General features: G+C 30.2%; 1 protein-coding gene across 6 annotated transcripts in view; it reads right to left on the minus strand.

The window, feature by feature from the left end:
* The window catches only part of LOC109603456 (RNA-binding protein Musashi homolog Rbp6), a 419,447-nt gene extending 405,417 nt beyond the window's left edge, over positions 1 to 14,030 (minus strand). For 5 of the 6 annotated variants that reach the window (XM_049967666.1, XM_049967661.1, XM_049967662.1 and 2 more), the window contains exons 1-2: positions 13,514 to 14,030; positions 13,298 to 13,338 (exon numbers count right to left, since the gene is read on the minus strand). In XM_049967666.1, the coding sequence (XP_049823623.1) occupies positions 13,298 to 13,338; positions 13,514 to 13,578 (106 nt within the window). In that variant the 5' untranslated portion in view covers positions 13,579 to 14,030. The remainder of the gene's footprint in view (positions 1 to 13,297; positions 13,339 to 13,513) is intronic. The other variant, XM_049967660.1, reaches the window with a different exon arrangement.
* Positions 14,031 to 16,297: the final 2,267 nt, after the last annotated feature.

Consider the following 16,297-nt stretch of genomic DNA (forward strand, 5'->3'; position numbering starts at 1 on the left):
AATTTGTGCTACGTGTAGGTGCTTACTGAAATAATTATAAACCATTATTTTGTTATTCATTGTACATAATATAATACTTTTCGAAATCAATAATAAATTGTTTATTGTTGTTTGATAAATACGTTTAAATCCAATATGAAACCAATCACTGAAGTACATTTAACAACCCATCAAATTTACTGAATACTTTCAGTTAATCTAATATGGTTTCCACATAAAACAATTACAATCAAGGTTGGTGGAAATCCCATTACTGCATTACGCAAAACTGAAAATATAAAAATAGCAATTTTCATCAGAACATTATCAGCAAACTGTCGAACATTTCAACTTAAAAAAACGGGTCACAACGGTCCACCGTTCAGTTCGCATTTGTGCCAGATAAATGTATCTTCAATGCGTCATCGGCAGTGAGAAATGTTCAATAGGATAAGTGTATGTGATCCTGGAAAATCGCTGTAGTGACTCCCGAGGACTCTAGTTTTATGGCCGTATACAAAACACTATTTATCAATTTTATTGCTTGAACACACTTGACAACTGCATTTTACTAGTTCAGTTGAAACAATGCATCCCGCCGTCAGCTTCAGGCCGTTTTTAAAGCGATATATGGAGGCGGACTCACACAGAACTTCTATCAAATTTCTAATAGAAATATTTTTTTTTTTATTTTACGACGTGTTGCCTCTTATAAGTAATGGAAATTTATTTGCTGCTTGTTCTATAAATTAACAATGATTTTTTTATTACATGTTTTCTAAGTATTTTTATTTACAAAAGCGTTATTTATGTATGACTTAATGTCTGAACTTGTCAACACTGTAATGTTTCATTTCATAGAAGTTGGAGAACAAACAGGTAGTTAATCTTGAATTTATCTTAATAACTAAAACGTTTTTAAGAACTTTCTGTTCTGTTGCTGCGATTATTTAGCATTGTCTGAGTTTTTTAACAATGCAATTTCGTAGAAAAGTGAGAAACTAAGTAATTTAAATTCGTATTTTTTTAAATTTAAATTGTTACTGTTATGCAATAAAGAATCTAAAACTGATCTAATGACGTAACTAGAACATAAAAGAGTAATAAAAGAAATAAGCTGAGAAAAAAGTGTTAATTTTAAAATGATTACAAAAAATTAGCCTTAGCCAATAAAATATAAAAAATACGAAACTGAATAAATATAATATTTTTAGTTTGGCTTTATTTTTCATAAGTTTGTTTTTGAAGTTTGTGAAAACTTCTTTATTTTTTTTTTTTTTCAAATGAATAAATGTATTTTAAACCAGACAAGTTTCTAAAGAATTCTGATAATGTTGTGAATATAAATTAGGAAACAAGAAAGGTTGTCAAAACAAATCCATATTTAATGCGTATGTTTTTAATTTATATCCAAACTGAATTAATTTAGAGTAGTGTTTTAATAAATATAAAAACTTTTTAAAGTCAAAAATACACATAGAAAAATATAAGCCAAATCTCCTGCAAATAAAAACAACAAAATAAAAATAAAAAAATATTTATTGTTTATTATTTAAATAGAATTTATATTAATTATTTGTTATTAATAACATAAATTCAATTAAAATGTCAATAATAAAAACAAGAATAAAAATTTTTCACCTTTTTTATAATAATTATTTTTAAATATAGTTTATATCAATTAATAATGAATGCAAACAAAATGTCAAAAATAAATAACAATAAAATTTATTGATTATTATTATTCCTTTTTTAAATAAAAATGTATATTAATTTTTATTATTAATAAATTCAATTAAAATGTCAAAAATAAGTAACAATAATATTTATTCATTATTTTTATAAGTCATTTTAATTAGTTTATATTAATTATTAATTATTAATGAATTTAATTAAAATGCAATATACCAAGAACAAGAATAATATTTATTCATTTTTATTTTTTCCTTTTAAACAAAATGTATATTATTTATTTATTGTTAAAAAATTCAAATAAAAAATCAAAAATAATTAACAAAAATAATTGTGTATTATTTTTATAAAAATTATTTTTAAATATAGTTTATATTATTTTTTAATGAATTCAACTAAAATGTCAAAAATAAGTAACAATATTTATTCATTTTTATTATTCCTTTTAAATAAAATGTATAATTATTTATTATTAATAAACTCAATTAAAATGTCAAAAATACGTAATAATAATAAATAATTATTTATTATTTTTATATTAATTCATTTTAAATATATTTTATATTAATTAATTATCAATTCAATTAAAATACGCAACAATATTATATATAATTATTCGTTATTATTATTATTTATTATTATTATTCATTTTAAATAAAATATATCATTATTTATTATTACTAAATTTTACTACATACATAAATTCAAAATAGATAAAATAATAAGAAATTACTGTTTATCATTTAAATATACAATATAAGCTAAAGTTAAAACATAATTATTATTGATGACAATATAAAGAAATTGTTATATTATACATAACAAAATAATTTTTGTGGAAATAGAAACAATTATACGGATGAAAGTAATTTTTTTACTTTCAGTTTATTCTTATTAATCGTGAAGTGTTGAAATTAAAAGCTGCAGTTGAAATAAGTAAAAAAAAAGAACGGTGGAAACAAAGCGACAATTTTTCAAATCCATAAACCATGAAAGCGATAAATCCTGACGGTACAAAGTGCACGAGGGCAGCCAGTCAATCGAAGGGGGCCTTAAAAACACGTGTGCCTTTTTATTTTTAATGCGCCACATGTTCGTCAAAAACGACAGAGCAAAAGTATTCGATGGTCATTACGGCGTATCGAATTACGAGGAACATTTGACATAATACATCATTAATTTCGTTTCTGACATGGCACAATAAAGACATATTGTACTTCACGCCGAGATACTCCCAGAAATTGGTTTCCGTCCCAAGCGTCGCCACACAACGCCCGACCAAATCTTATTTGCGTCACGACTTCGAAACCTGTGTAATCATTTATTTTATTTAGGCTAGGTTAGTTTGTCTTCTGGGCGAGATATTTTGGAAAAGCGCTCTCGAAATAAATCGTTTAAAAATACTGATAAACTCGGTTACTCGGAATTGAGATATGGGATTTGTGGCATCTTTTGATGCAACCACAATAAAAACCGATTAGCTTTCAAAACAGTGGGTTATTAAATTAAATCATTCGAAATGTTGTTTGATTTGTTCGTAAACTAGTTCTTGGACGTGTTATTTTTAATTATCACTTGCATCTGTTGAAGGAGTTTCGTCAGAACATCATAATTAAGTTGGTAAACTTTTGCTTTTAAATTACTGAAAAGTTCTAGGCATAGATGTGGGTCATTCACTCACTTGACACTTCATTTCGGTTATTTATAGCCACTCAAGTCTATCTATTTTTGTCAAATTTTAAGAATAACCTATCGACTATCGATTTTTGGCCCAATGTTCTAGAAAACAATCACCATTAACAAATAACTGTTTGTTAGTTAGATTATTAGCATCAATCTAAGCTTTACTTTACATAAAAACATCTGTCCATTCATTTTTCTAAGCCCGTACAAAAACAAAATTCCTCGATCCAATTCATTAATCTTTTTTAAAAATAAAAAATTACCTCAGTCCCCCATAAGACAAATAAGACGCTTTCCCGAGAGAATTATGCATTCGTAATTAAACGGGAAACTTTAGCAAACGTTAATAGTTTCGAGGACACGTTTTTTTCGTCGAAAAGTGCACACAAGACTGCCAAACAGAACGGTCGAACGATTATGTTAAACAACACGGGCAAATATTTATTCGACTCGTAAAGTTATGCAAACTGAAAACTACTCATCGTAGTTGCGGTACAGTTAACAGTTTTTCAAGCTTCGTGCACGCCGAATGGAAGAAAAAATTACAGTGTTTTCTTAAAGACGTTGTTGTGCAATTTATGGTCGAGGTATTTTTACAGGCCACAGCTTTGATAACCACTTATCGGTTGGATTGGCTGATTAGCTGCTCTAATGAAAACTTTCTACTTCGCATTGTGGCGGTTTTGTCGTTGCATTCGGTTATTTAACTGTGTCTTGTCTTCAACGGTACTGTTACAATTAGTTTTCCAGGAGAAAGGAGAATAATTCACGCACGCTTTTGTTTAAATCGGGATCTAGTTTCTGAGGTATTCGTTTAAAACGTTTGGTTACGTAAATAGCACAAATTTTAATATAAAATTTAATAAATATAATATTTTTTGGGACCCTGAAAATTTAAAATTTGTAAGAAAGAGTAATAAATGAAATAAAAAAAATCTAGAAGCTTAAAAAAAGTGTTAATATTACAGCCTTTATCTGTGTCATTAAAATAAAGAAAATTGAATACAACTTACACTTTATTATATCGAATTGTTTTAAATTAAAAATATTTTAACGCATAAACGCATAAATAATAAAAATACCAAATCTAAACTTAATAAATATAATATAATTTACTTTTCCATTTAATAAATATAATACTTTTAGGTATCCTGAAAATTAATAATTCAGTATAGCCCGTTTAAAATGGAAACACCCTATATGAATATATGTAAGTTTGAGATGAGATTCATTAAAATCAAATTCTGGACAAAAAGTTAGACATATTAAATGGTTAACTCTGTACCTGAAATTTTAATTTAATTTAAAAATAAATAAAAGATAATTAATTAAGTATCTTATAACACTGATAAAAAACAAATAAATCATTAAGTTTTTTATAATATTTCGTTTAAATATAAATGAAAGTTTGTTTCTTTATAATACAAACATAATTTATATTTTATAACAATGTGTACCATTTTAAATTATGAGTCAGATGCTTTACAACTGTCACAACACAATTTAGCATATATATAATGAATGCAAAATTGCTAGTTTTCCTTTTTAATAATTGATTTTATTTATAATTCAGTTTGTAAATTATTAATTTATTTAATAAGCTATTTATTGATCAATACATATAGCTAAGTAAACGTATACTTATTAAAAATATCATTTTAAATGTACATTGGTTATTTAATCTTTGATTTATCAAAAAACAATAAAAAAATAAAATTATTAGACTTGATTTTTACTAAATCAGAATTCCGTTCATTTTATAAAGTATTAAAAACACTTCCTAAGTAAAAGTTTGCTTATTAAAAATGGTATAATTTTAAATATACATTTTCAACATATTTTTTGGATATTTACACTTTGGTTTATCAAAAAAATAATAAAAACAAATAATAATTTTATTTTGCTTGATTTTAGTAAATCAGAATTTCGTTCATTTTAAGTATTAAAAATACTTAAAAGTATAATATTTAAAACATTTTCTAATGTAAATATGTTATTAAAATTGGTAATCCTTTAAGAGAAGCTGATCAAAAGAGCAGGTTATTACACTTTACTAAAATAAGGTTATCAGAATGGGAAAAAATTCAATCAAACATATCTACATAAATTATTTTGGTCAAAATTTACTAAATCCATCTACACATTTGCTCAGAATGGTACAATGTTATCAATGTGCAAATAAACATTTGTAACGTTTATCTCGAATTTCAACATATTTGAATTAAAGTACCTTTTCCAAATAGAATTTTAATTGATTTAGTAACAATTTGCATTAAACAACATTAGAGATTTTTTTTGATATTTATTTAATATTTATACAGCCATTATTTGATCTGAAGTACATCCCCAAATTAGAAACTTTATCGATTTACAAATCAATTTGTTTTAAACAACATTCAAGATTTTTTGTAACGTATATTCCATATTTAAACAGTCTTTATATCTTCTCCAATTAGAAGTTTAATCGATATACTAATCGTTTATTTCAACTGAAGTATCTTCTCAATTAGAAGTTTAATCGATTTACTATTCCATTTGTATTAAGCAACATTTTTTAACGTTTATTTCATATTTAAACAGCCTTTATTTCCACTGCATTATCTCCTCTAATTAGAAGCTTAATAGATGCAAATTAATTTGTATTAAAGAAGATTTATATTATATTATATTTAATATAATATATTAAAGAAGATTTATAATATAAAAAAAAGTCTTTATTTGAACTAAAGTATCTTTTCCAATTAGAAGCTTAATCGATTTATTAATCAATTTGTATTAGAAAACATCTAAAAGAAATTTTTTAAAATAATATATTTAGGCAACCTTTATTTAATCTGATGTACCTTTTCCAATTAGAAGCTTAATTAATTTACTGATTGGCAATTTCTATCTAACATTTAAACAATCTTCATTTGTATTAAAGACGTACTTCGTACCAATTAAGAGATCGATTTCACTGATCAATTTGCATTAAATATCTCCCAACGTCAGCCAATTGTAAAAACACCCTTAACAACCAACTTATCTGCAGATAACCAAAGAAATTATCTCCAGCATCGTTCCCCAGCGCCAGTTGTTACAATTGCAAAAACGAACGTTGCCATACACGTAAATGGATCGCGGTGAAAGTCGTCTTCTGAAGGGTCAAATCTGGTCACGCGGTTCAATTTTCTACGTTGCCCCCTACCACCCAGTTCAGGTGTGGAGTCAAGGGCAAACGCTAAAATCACCGGTGCAAGCCTTCGCTTCCTTTTAACCACTCGAAACGTTATTGTTTTGGTACATTGCGATGGTAGATGGAAAGTGGAACGACCGGTGATTTAGTGATTTAGTGATTTAGCCGGTGCCGCATCTGAGGTGACGATGTTGCTAATGCAATTTTAATTAATACGAAGCCGAAACTAATTACTGTCAATCAAAATTAGCGCGACGTCGTTTTTGCCCGGCAATGCTCGGGGGTCTTTTTACTTAAATCACCTGTGTTTATGATAATAATGCCATTTCGGCTAATTAGCTGTAATTTACTCGTTCACTTTTTGCACGAAGTCACTTCTCCGGACTACCGACGACCTACCGGTTTTATTAATTCCGAAATTAGCTCCTCTTTATCGCCTAACAAGATTAAACATAATGCCTGGCAGTTTATCAACAATAATTATGTACATTCTTCACGACATTTTTGTGCTTTATCTTAAGTAAGTAATTATAAGCTGCGAGGAATGATTTAAAGTTTACGTCTTCCTTTTCCTTTGAGGCTGCAGTGATATGGAATAGGCAAATAGCTGCCATTTATAAAAATTGAGATAAGTGACTTAAACAATAGTTTGCAAACTAGTTTATGGGAAAACCTGATAAATTTAAGTTATTATAATTTGAGTCATGTTACTGAGAGAAGGTTTTCAATTGATTTGCTTGTCCAATTAAAGTTCCAATTAAAAATTTACTAGCTAGGTCACCAGCTTCAATTTCTTATGTAAATATTTGCTGTTGAATTTTGGAAATGATGTTAATTAAGGTTTATTTTCAATTATTTATCTTCAGTACAAACTACATGCACATATATTTATTTTATTGTGTGTTAAAACAATAACGTCCTGATGTCATTCAAATGTAAATCGAAAAATGAGATAAATGAAAATGTTTATAAAAGTCTATTAAATTGATAAATCAATAAATGTATATTTTAGTGAGTAATGAAAATGTTCGGCCCAACTAAAATTTCCTTTTGTTAAAACTATAAATATCTGTATATTAATTTTTATATAACCATCAAACCAAATGGAAATTATGTGGTATTTCAATTCGGTTTCCCTATCGTAAAATATTTAATTTCATAAAAAAACCCAGAGATATGAATGTAAATATTTGTCATTATTCTCTGTGATAGTACCAATATAGCTGTGGTAACAAGAGAGTAAATTAAATCAGTTTTTGATTGGGAAAGTACAATTCAAGGACTTGGTGGTACGACACCATTTGTTAAAACCACAAATATTTACCTAACATAGGTATGCATTCATTTTTATATATGGAAAGTTCAATTGGATTAAAGAGGAAACCTTGAATCGTTAGAATTCTAAAAATTCAAAATAAAACGAATCAAAAAAGTCGATTTCCCCGCACCATCGTCGACGAAAGGGCCGCGTTCGGTACGTGCCGGTGGGTCGTCTGCATTTTCACTTCCGGACCGGCTTGGGTGAGGTCGGGTTCGCGGACCGTGCGCCCTCCGGGCCCTCGTGCACTTCTCCACTTTGTTCTCGCTCGTTCATGCGTCTTCCTCTCGATTTTTTCGCGTCCGTTCCGCCGCCCACCTCCTCTCACCCTACTTAAGACCTTTCCTGCATTCGACCGCGGCGCAATTACGGCCATGCAACCACGGCGACCGGGTTCCAGGGACCGTCAACGTCGGTTCACGTCTTATAATGGGTTTTATCTCTTCGGCGCAATGCACCACATGACTTTGCCGTATCGTCTTTGTCCACTTCGCTGGGCAATCGGGCCCCCCTTCGCCTGCGCCTCGGGGGAAGCCACCTACGACTCCGGGACCGTCGCGGAACGGCGGCGGAAGCGGGCTCTTAATCGAGTTGCTCTCGAGATAAGGTTGATACGCGGCGCAGGAATGCGGTGACACCATGTGGAAATCCACCGGGCGTTTCCTTGATTGGAGAACGATTCGAGAGAAAAGTTAATCACTGAAAAGTACTGTGACATTCCTTAATTACGCTTAATAAGACTGGTACGTGCATGGCTCGTTTTATGTCTTAATAACAAGGCTAAATCAGCGGGAACGCAAATAACCAGCTGCATGGCTTAGATAAATATGGTTTGATAGGATGAGAGCGGAAATTATAAGCTACCTTTTATAGGCTCTGAAACAATGCGAACGAAAATAAGTCAATTAGTTACTTTTTTTTTCAATTAAAAATTTTATTTGAATACTAAATATTATCCTTGTCCTATGTCTACATGTCCAAAAGTAAGCAGCATTTTTATGCTAATTAACATAAGTACATCTTACTTTTTTATAATTGAATGCTTCTTCCTACTGATGAGTTAATGTATCTTTTATCTGTTGTGTGTAATTTGTTTTTAATTACTTTTTTCCATTAAAAATGTACCGTACTGTATCATTAAATGGTTTTATTAAAAATTACCTTCACATACGAATACGAGGACATTAAATATGTATGAAACTTATCTGCTAAGGTTTTTGAACTGCATGCCAAAAATAGATATTGATATATATATATTATTCCTTAAAAATTTGTTTTAAATCATTTATTATCAGAATTTCAATAATTGGCAAAAAGTAGAGCAACTTTAAAAATATATAAATTCCTACCGCCCTGTATATGGAAATCTCGTGTATTAAAAATAATTGTGTGAGCTACAAATCAAAAAACTAAATATTCGAGCTGCAAAAAGTAGAGGAGCTTTTAACTAAATGTCACTAATCTACAAAATCCACAATAATTTTTAATTTTTAGTTTCATTGTATACACTAAAATAAACTAAGTTAATATGGTACCTCGTTGAAAGAAATTATTTTCCCAATTTACCACAATTTACAAGATTTGGTGATGTGGGAAGAAAAAATAAAACTGGACGACCAAGAAAAACCATAAACAAATTTTATTCCAAAAAAGATCTTTTCCTGAGTTCCAGCAAAATAAAAGATCTACATGAGACACAACTTGGAATTCATGTTTCTTCAAGAACTGTAAGAGATATATTAATAAGTAATTAAAATTCTAATTACAAATTAATTGTAGTAATAAAACTTTAAGTACCAAAAGTTTCTCTACTTTTTTCCAGCCCAAAACAAATTATCATCAGTAAAATTATTTTTTTTTTTTATTGTTTAACTACGTAATTGTTAAATTTATAAAGAGAAGTTAATTTTAAATATATTTTTTTACGTAATAATCAGGACAAAAATTATTTGAATTTTAAACAGTTGCTCCACTTTCTGCAAATACTGTATATTTTTCCATACTGCTGTATGTATGTCTTGAAAATTGTTTGAACTCTTTTAAATCACTACAAAGATCCAAAGAAATATCTACACATTTATCAATAGAATTTTAATAATTCAGGAGCATTTTATTAAACAAATTTTCTTATATTCTTCCATAATTATGATGGCCACAAAAGAAGATGTTTATTAACGATGACTTCACAGCAAACAAATGGAAAAGAAAACGTATTAAATCAACATATTGTTTCACCAGCTACCTAATTATTAAACAATATTTATCTAAAAGTTCGACAGAACCAATCCCATCTTTAGCACAAATCCGTTAATAATAATCCTAACCCACATTCCGGGACCACGTGAGTTAGCACCGGACCCGAAACACCGCCGGTACAAATTACCAGATGCGGTATTTACCTTAACCAACACGCATTTTATTACCACATCCCACTTTAATTTTATCGCCGGAAGCTTTATCTCTAACTTGGATTAATCCGTGTTTGTGGACGGCGTTCTAAGGGGGCCCTGCCTCCGTCCCGATATGTGCTCCATCCGCCTCTTCAGTTTGCTTTATACCTGGCAGGAAGACAAACAAAGTGGACAAAGAGCAAGTATGCAAACCGTCGGACCCGTCCGCTCTATCGCGCCCAGAATAAATACAGACGATATTGGTGTTAAATTAAGGACACCCATCTCGTGTCGCACAACCACGTTTTTAAGTGACTTGAATTGAATCGTTTATTAGAGAATCATTTGGTGTGACGGTTCATAAATAAATTTTATCTGGAAGATATATGGGAGATATGTGTAAGCATTTATCTAACCAGTTAAATGGTCTGTTGACATATGTACAGCTTCTATCTTCTTCTATCTTTATCGGTTCAAAATCGTACACGATGTTTTTTAAAACTAAACTTTAATAGGGTACACCCTCGAGATTATTACTTTATTGTTTGCTCACTACTTGATTACCAAACTTTGATATTGTTTGTTGTATATAGAAGCTATAAAAAATGGGGCCTCGTAAAACATAAAATAATAAAATTTGTGTGTGTGTGTGTCTATCGTAAATGTCTTTTTATTACTTGGAAATTTACAAGGTATTTAAAGTGTAAAAACATTGCATCAATAATTTACCACTTCCTTTAAGACAAATATTTGTTTTAATTAATGTTATTAGAACGCACCGAACAAATTTTTAGCAACACTTTTTCAACATTTAGATTCACTTTGGTTTAAGCAATAGTACTCAAATGATAACAGAGAACTTAAATTGTATCAAGTCCTCCTCAACGTGTAATCTGATGTAACAACATTTTAATACATATAAGTCACAGAAATAATTTTTAAGTACTTTATAGTGATAATGTTAGTGAATAAATAATCAAAAATACTTGTTATACTTATTAAAATACTTAACTTTAACTTAAAAACATTTACTATTACACCACTGTAATTAACATTAGTATCAAGTTTAAAAACCTGAAACTCAATATACTTATTAAAATTGTTATAAAAACATTTTGTCTCATAGACAGAAACATCTAGTATTACACCATTGTAATTGATGTTAATGTTATAATGTATATAAAGGTGTCACGTGACACATTTGAATGAAGTTGAGTTATATAGAATCTATAGTCAAGATTAAAAAACTGTGACTCAATATACTTATTAAAAACATTTTTTTATATAAATAGACACATCTGGTATAATACTATAGTAGGTATCATTAATGTTTATTGTATATATGAAGGTGTCACGTGATAATTTTTAATGAGACCCTGTTATATAGAATGTACAGTCAGAATTCTAAAAACTGAGACTCAATATGCTTATTAAAATACTTATAAAACTTTGTGCCTAATAAACAGAAACGTTTGGTATTACACCATGGTACGTAACATTAGAGTTTATTGTGTATATGAAGGTGTCACGTGACACATTTGAATAAAATCGAGTTATATCGAATCTATAGTCAATATTAAAAACTGAGACGCAATTTACTTATTAAATACTTATAAAAAACATTTAGTATAACATCATAGTAGGTAACACAAGTGTTTATTGTATGTATGAAGGTGTCATGTGATAATTTTTAATGAGATCATGTTATATAGAATTTACAGTCAAAATTAAAAAAACTGAGACTCGATATACTTATTAAAATACTTATAAAAAACATTTTTTCTTATAAAATAGAAACATTTGGTATCACACAATGGTACTTAGGGTTTATTGTCTATATGAAGATGGCACGTGGTAATTTTGAGTAAGATTCATATTTGAATACATATTTAACAGTTTATCACTGCTGTTTTTGCACCTTCATCTTTGAAACTGGAAACGTTTTTAATTTAGAAAATCGACTTTAAACATGAAAAATTAAGTTTCAAACCATAAATAAATTGAAAATCCAAAGGATTATTATGACCCATAATAAATTCAAATTAAAAAAAAATGTTAAAACTAATTAAAATAATTAAAGTAATTATCTAAAGTATGTACTTAAGAGAATTTAAAACGATTATTAAAATTAAGCTTAACTCAATATTGTGATATGTCAAGTATGATTCTGCGCAGTAGCACGAATTGCAATAATGCAGATTGGACACTATTAATCATCCAAATTCAACTTTTTTGATTATAAAGTAAGATTGTTTCATGTTGTGACTAAATTTAAAGGGCAAATAGTAACTCTTAAAGTGAATTCTCTTTTCATGTTCTGTTAAAGATGACACTGAACCTGACTACTACAATCTCTAGGATGCAGTTTCTATTAAACAATTATCTAGGCTATTAGTCTATTAACGTCTTCTACTCTACACTCTAGGGAGTTAAAGAAAAGCTAACATCGACTAGTTGATACCAGAAAAGTCCAACTATTGGAACCATTTAAAAGTTTAGTTTGGCTATTATAATTTGGTTTCTACAATTTGAAAATGTCGATAGATAGATAAATAGTTAGAAGTGAGTTAATTTGGTCACATCAAGGTTAATAGAAAAATGCAAGACATCGTTTCTAAAATTTTTATTTAGTCAACACAAAAAGTGTACAAAAAATTTGCAAAACAATACATTCAAAAATTGTCCAACAAGAGGAACATCACACGAGATCACATTTGTTTACAATCGGGGGAAAATAGCGAAAAGGATGACGCAGCGCCATCTTTAACAGACCGGTCGAACGAAAAACAATTGCCCTTTAAACGTTATCACGCAGAATCATTGCGCAATTGTTTTTGAAAGTTGAAAAAGAATATTTGCTGGATGTGTATGGGGAAAAAATGGGGAAGAGGAGCACGTGGATTCGTGTGTGGTGTGTTTGGCGCGCACTGACGTCGATGCGGTCCGTCGCGACGGATATCCCATCTCCTCGTCACTGTTTACACTCGGTGCACGGCACAAGGGTAGCACTGATAACGTCGTGGGTAGGTAAGAGAGGTCAGGTTGGTTGGGTAAGCTTACCTGGACTGGTTTGCCAACTGAGGCCGCCGATAAACATTTTCCTAAAACAAAAAGAAAAAATGGAAATGATGGCATGTCGATGGTTTTGCGCTAGGTGGGGGTGGAGGGGGTTGCCGGCTCACATGTGTGCGACGACTACATGTGACCTGGTGCACGTCGGCGGCGGCCGGCCGTCACTGGCGTGCGGGGCTAGTGGCAGGATTAGCAGGAACTCACCCGGGGTCGTTGGGCACCTCTGCTGGCGAACCGCTGGCTACGATCTCCTGACTCTGGGACTCCATCACACCAAGCGAACAAACGACTCTGCTGTTACTGCTTACTACGGACTAAACTAAAGGTAAATAGTGAACCGGGTTGAGTGGTTGCGATTACCCGGCGTTCGCCCACACTGCGACACTATCAACACGATACTGACTGGCCGAGAGCGGCTCGAGTTCGGTCGCGTTCGGCCGCGATGCTCGTGCAGTTCGTCGCGGCTGCGCCGACCGTCACCACCGATCAGACAAACAATCGACGTGATTGGGTGCAATCCGTGCATCGCCAGTGTGACGCAACGGAACGCAGCGCCCCGACCCCAAGCAGGAGCGCCTTCGCCTTCTTCTCCTGCGGCCCACGCTCCACGTTGATGACGATGCTCCTGCACCAGGAAATTACGCAGCCACGACCGGCCAGGATATAGGCCACTGGGACGGCTCGTACTCCGGCACTTTGCACTCGCTCGTCCGCTCACTCACGGAACGATTTGCTGCAATTTGGTGCACTAGTGCACTACCGACTCCCCAATACGTGTTTACCGATTTATGTACTTTATGTACGTCCGCTACGGAATATGGAACGTACTAAACTACTACCACTAAAAGCTGACGTTAAGTACACGACGTGACATTGATGAAGTGATGATGAAGTGTCAAAAACTTAATTCCCACCTTAACTTATAGGGGGGAAAAGTCTATGATCATAGACACCAGAATGTGGAATAAAATAAATTATCGTAAAAATGCTGGATTGGCTCCAATTTGGAGAGATAAGCTACTGACACAGCAATAAAAAATCTGGTAAAGGCTCATTTCCATAATCTTACTGATATATGAAAATTTATGAATAACTTTTTCTTTCTTTGACAGTATCCTAATGACACTCTGAAGTAGGCTTTATTAAACATCTGACTTTCATGCTACGATATTGAAAATCGTCTAATCGGACACCATCACCAATGCTCATTTAGTGAACATCTCTGTAACCCTGATTCTATATTAATCAATCATAAAATCATATTTTTATTATTAATTTATTCATTCTTATCTTAACCAAACCATGAAATGAAGTGTCAGTTATCTGACAATTGTAAATAATGACTTAACTCATTAATGAGTGTCGTAAAACAGACAACATTAAACTTGTGGTCTTATTGGTGAATGTATTAAACCCTATATTAACTATTTTTTAGATCTATTAATTTCTCTCTTACTGTATATCAGAGTAAGTTAAAAGTCTTTTTAGAAATTCTTGTAATTTTTTGCTGTTTTTGAATTTGTTCCTTCATATCTGAAAATTAATATTTATATTATATTTTAGAAAAAACAATTTTATGTAATATGGAATGAATTTAAAAGATAAGCTCATAGTAAGTCAAAATTACTATATACTATACGGGTTTTTCTGACATATGAATAATAAGTTGAAGAAAATATTTTATTAAGATAGAGTAAATAATTCATGGGGCACAAAGATAATATAAGTTGAAAAAAGTATATTAATAGTGTGGAGTAAATAATTCATGAGACTTAAATATGATAAAAATTGAAGAACATATTTTAACAAGGTAGAGAAAATAATTTGTGAGACTCAAATATGATAAAACATGAAGAAAATATTTTAACAGAATAGAGTAAATTATTTATGGTGCTCAAATATAATGTAGATTGAAATAAATATTTTAATAGAGTGGAGTAAATAATTCCTGAGACTCAAATATGATAAAAAATGAAGAAAATATTTTAACAGGGTACAGTAAATAATTAGTGGAAGTCAAATATAATGTATGTTGAAAAAAATATATTAGTAGGGTGGAATAAATAAGTCGTGGGACTCAAATGTGATAAAAGTTGAACAACATATTTTAACAGGGTGAAGTTATAATCCGTGAGGCTCAAATATAATGAAAGATGAAGAAAATATTTTAACTGGTTAGGATAAATAATTCATGAGACACAAATATGATAATACTTGAAGAAAATATTTTAACAGAGTAGAGTAAATAATTCGTGAGGCTCAAATATAATGTACCTACATTATAAAATATAATAATAGAGTGGAGTAAATAATTCCTGAGACTCAAATATGATAAAATTGGAACAAAATATTTTAAAAGGATAGAGTAAATAATTCTGGGCCACAAATATAATGTAGGTTGAAATAAATATTTCAATAGAGTGAAGTAAATAATTCCTGAGACTCGAATATGATAAAAGTTGAAGAAAATATTTTAACAGTTTTGAGTAAATAATTCTTTCACAACTTTCATAATACTTTAACAATGTAGAGTGAATAATTCGTAAAGTTGAAATATAATGTAGGTTGAAAAAAATATATTAATAGGATGGAGTAAATAATTCTTGAGACTCAAATGTGATAAAAGTTGAACAAAATATTTTAACAAGGTAGAGTAAATAATTTTGGAGCACAAATATTTTAATTAAGTGAAATAAATAATATATTTATTCAAATATTTCTTTCAAAATGTATCAATTTTCACTTTTTTTAACTATCTTCGTAAATATTTCTTTTTACAATTTCTTAAACTGCTAAAAAACCTGAATAAATTTGAATAAAACGATAAAGTGCGTTAGAGAGTTAGATCAAAAGGAGGATTTTATATTACCACATTTTGCCTATAATATTTTGTTTATATTTTCATTTTCTTGAAATTTTCATATAGGTCAAATTATATTCAGCTGTTTCAACTTTTTATGTATCTAGTACCTAATTCTAATTAATTAA

This window comes from Aethina tumida, chromosome 5 (genome assembly GCF_024364675.1).
Source record: "Aethina tumida isolate Nest 87 chromosome 5, icAetTumi1.1, whole genome shotgun sequence".
NCBI lineage: Eukaryota > Metazoa > Arthropoda > Insecta > Coleoptera > Nitidulidae > Aethina > Aethina tumida.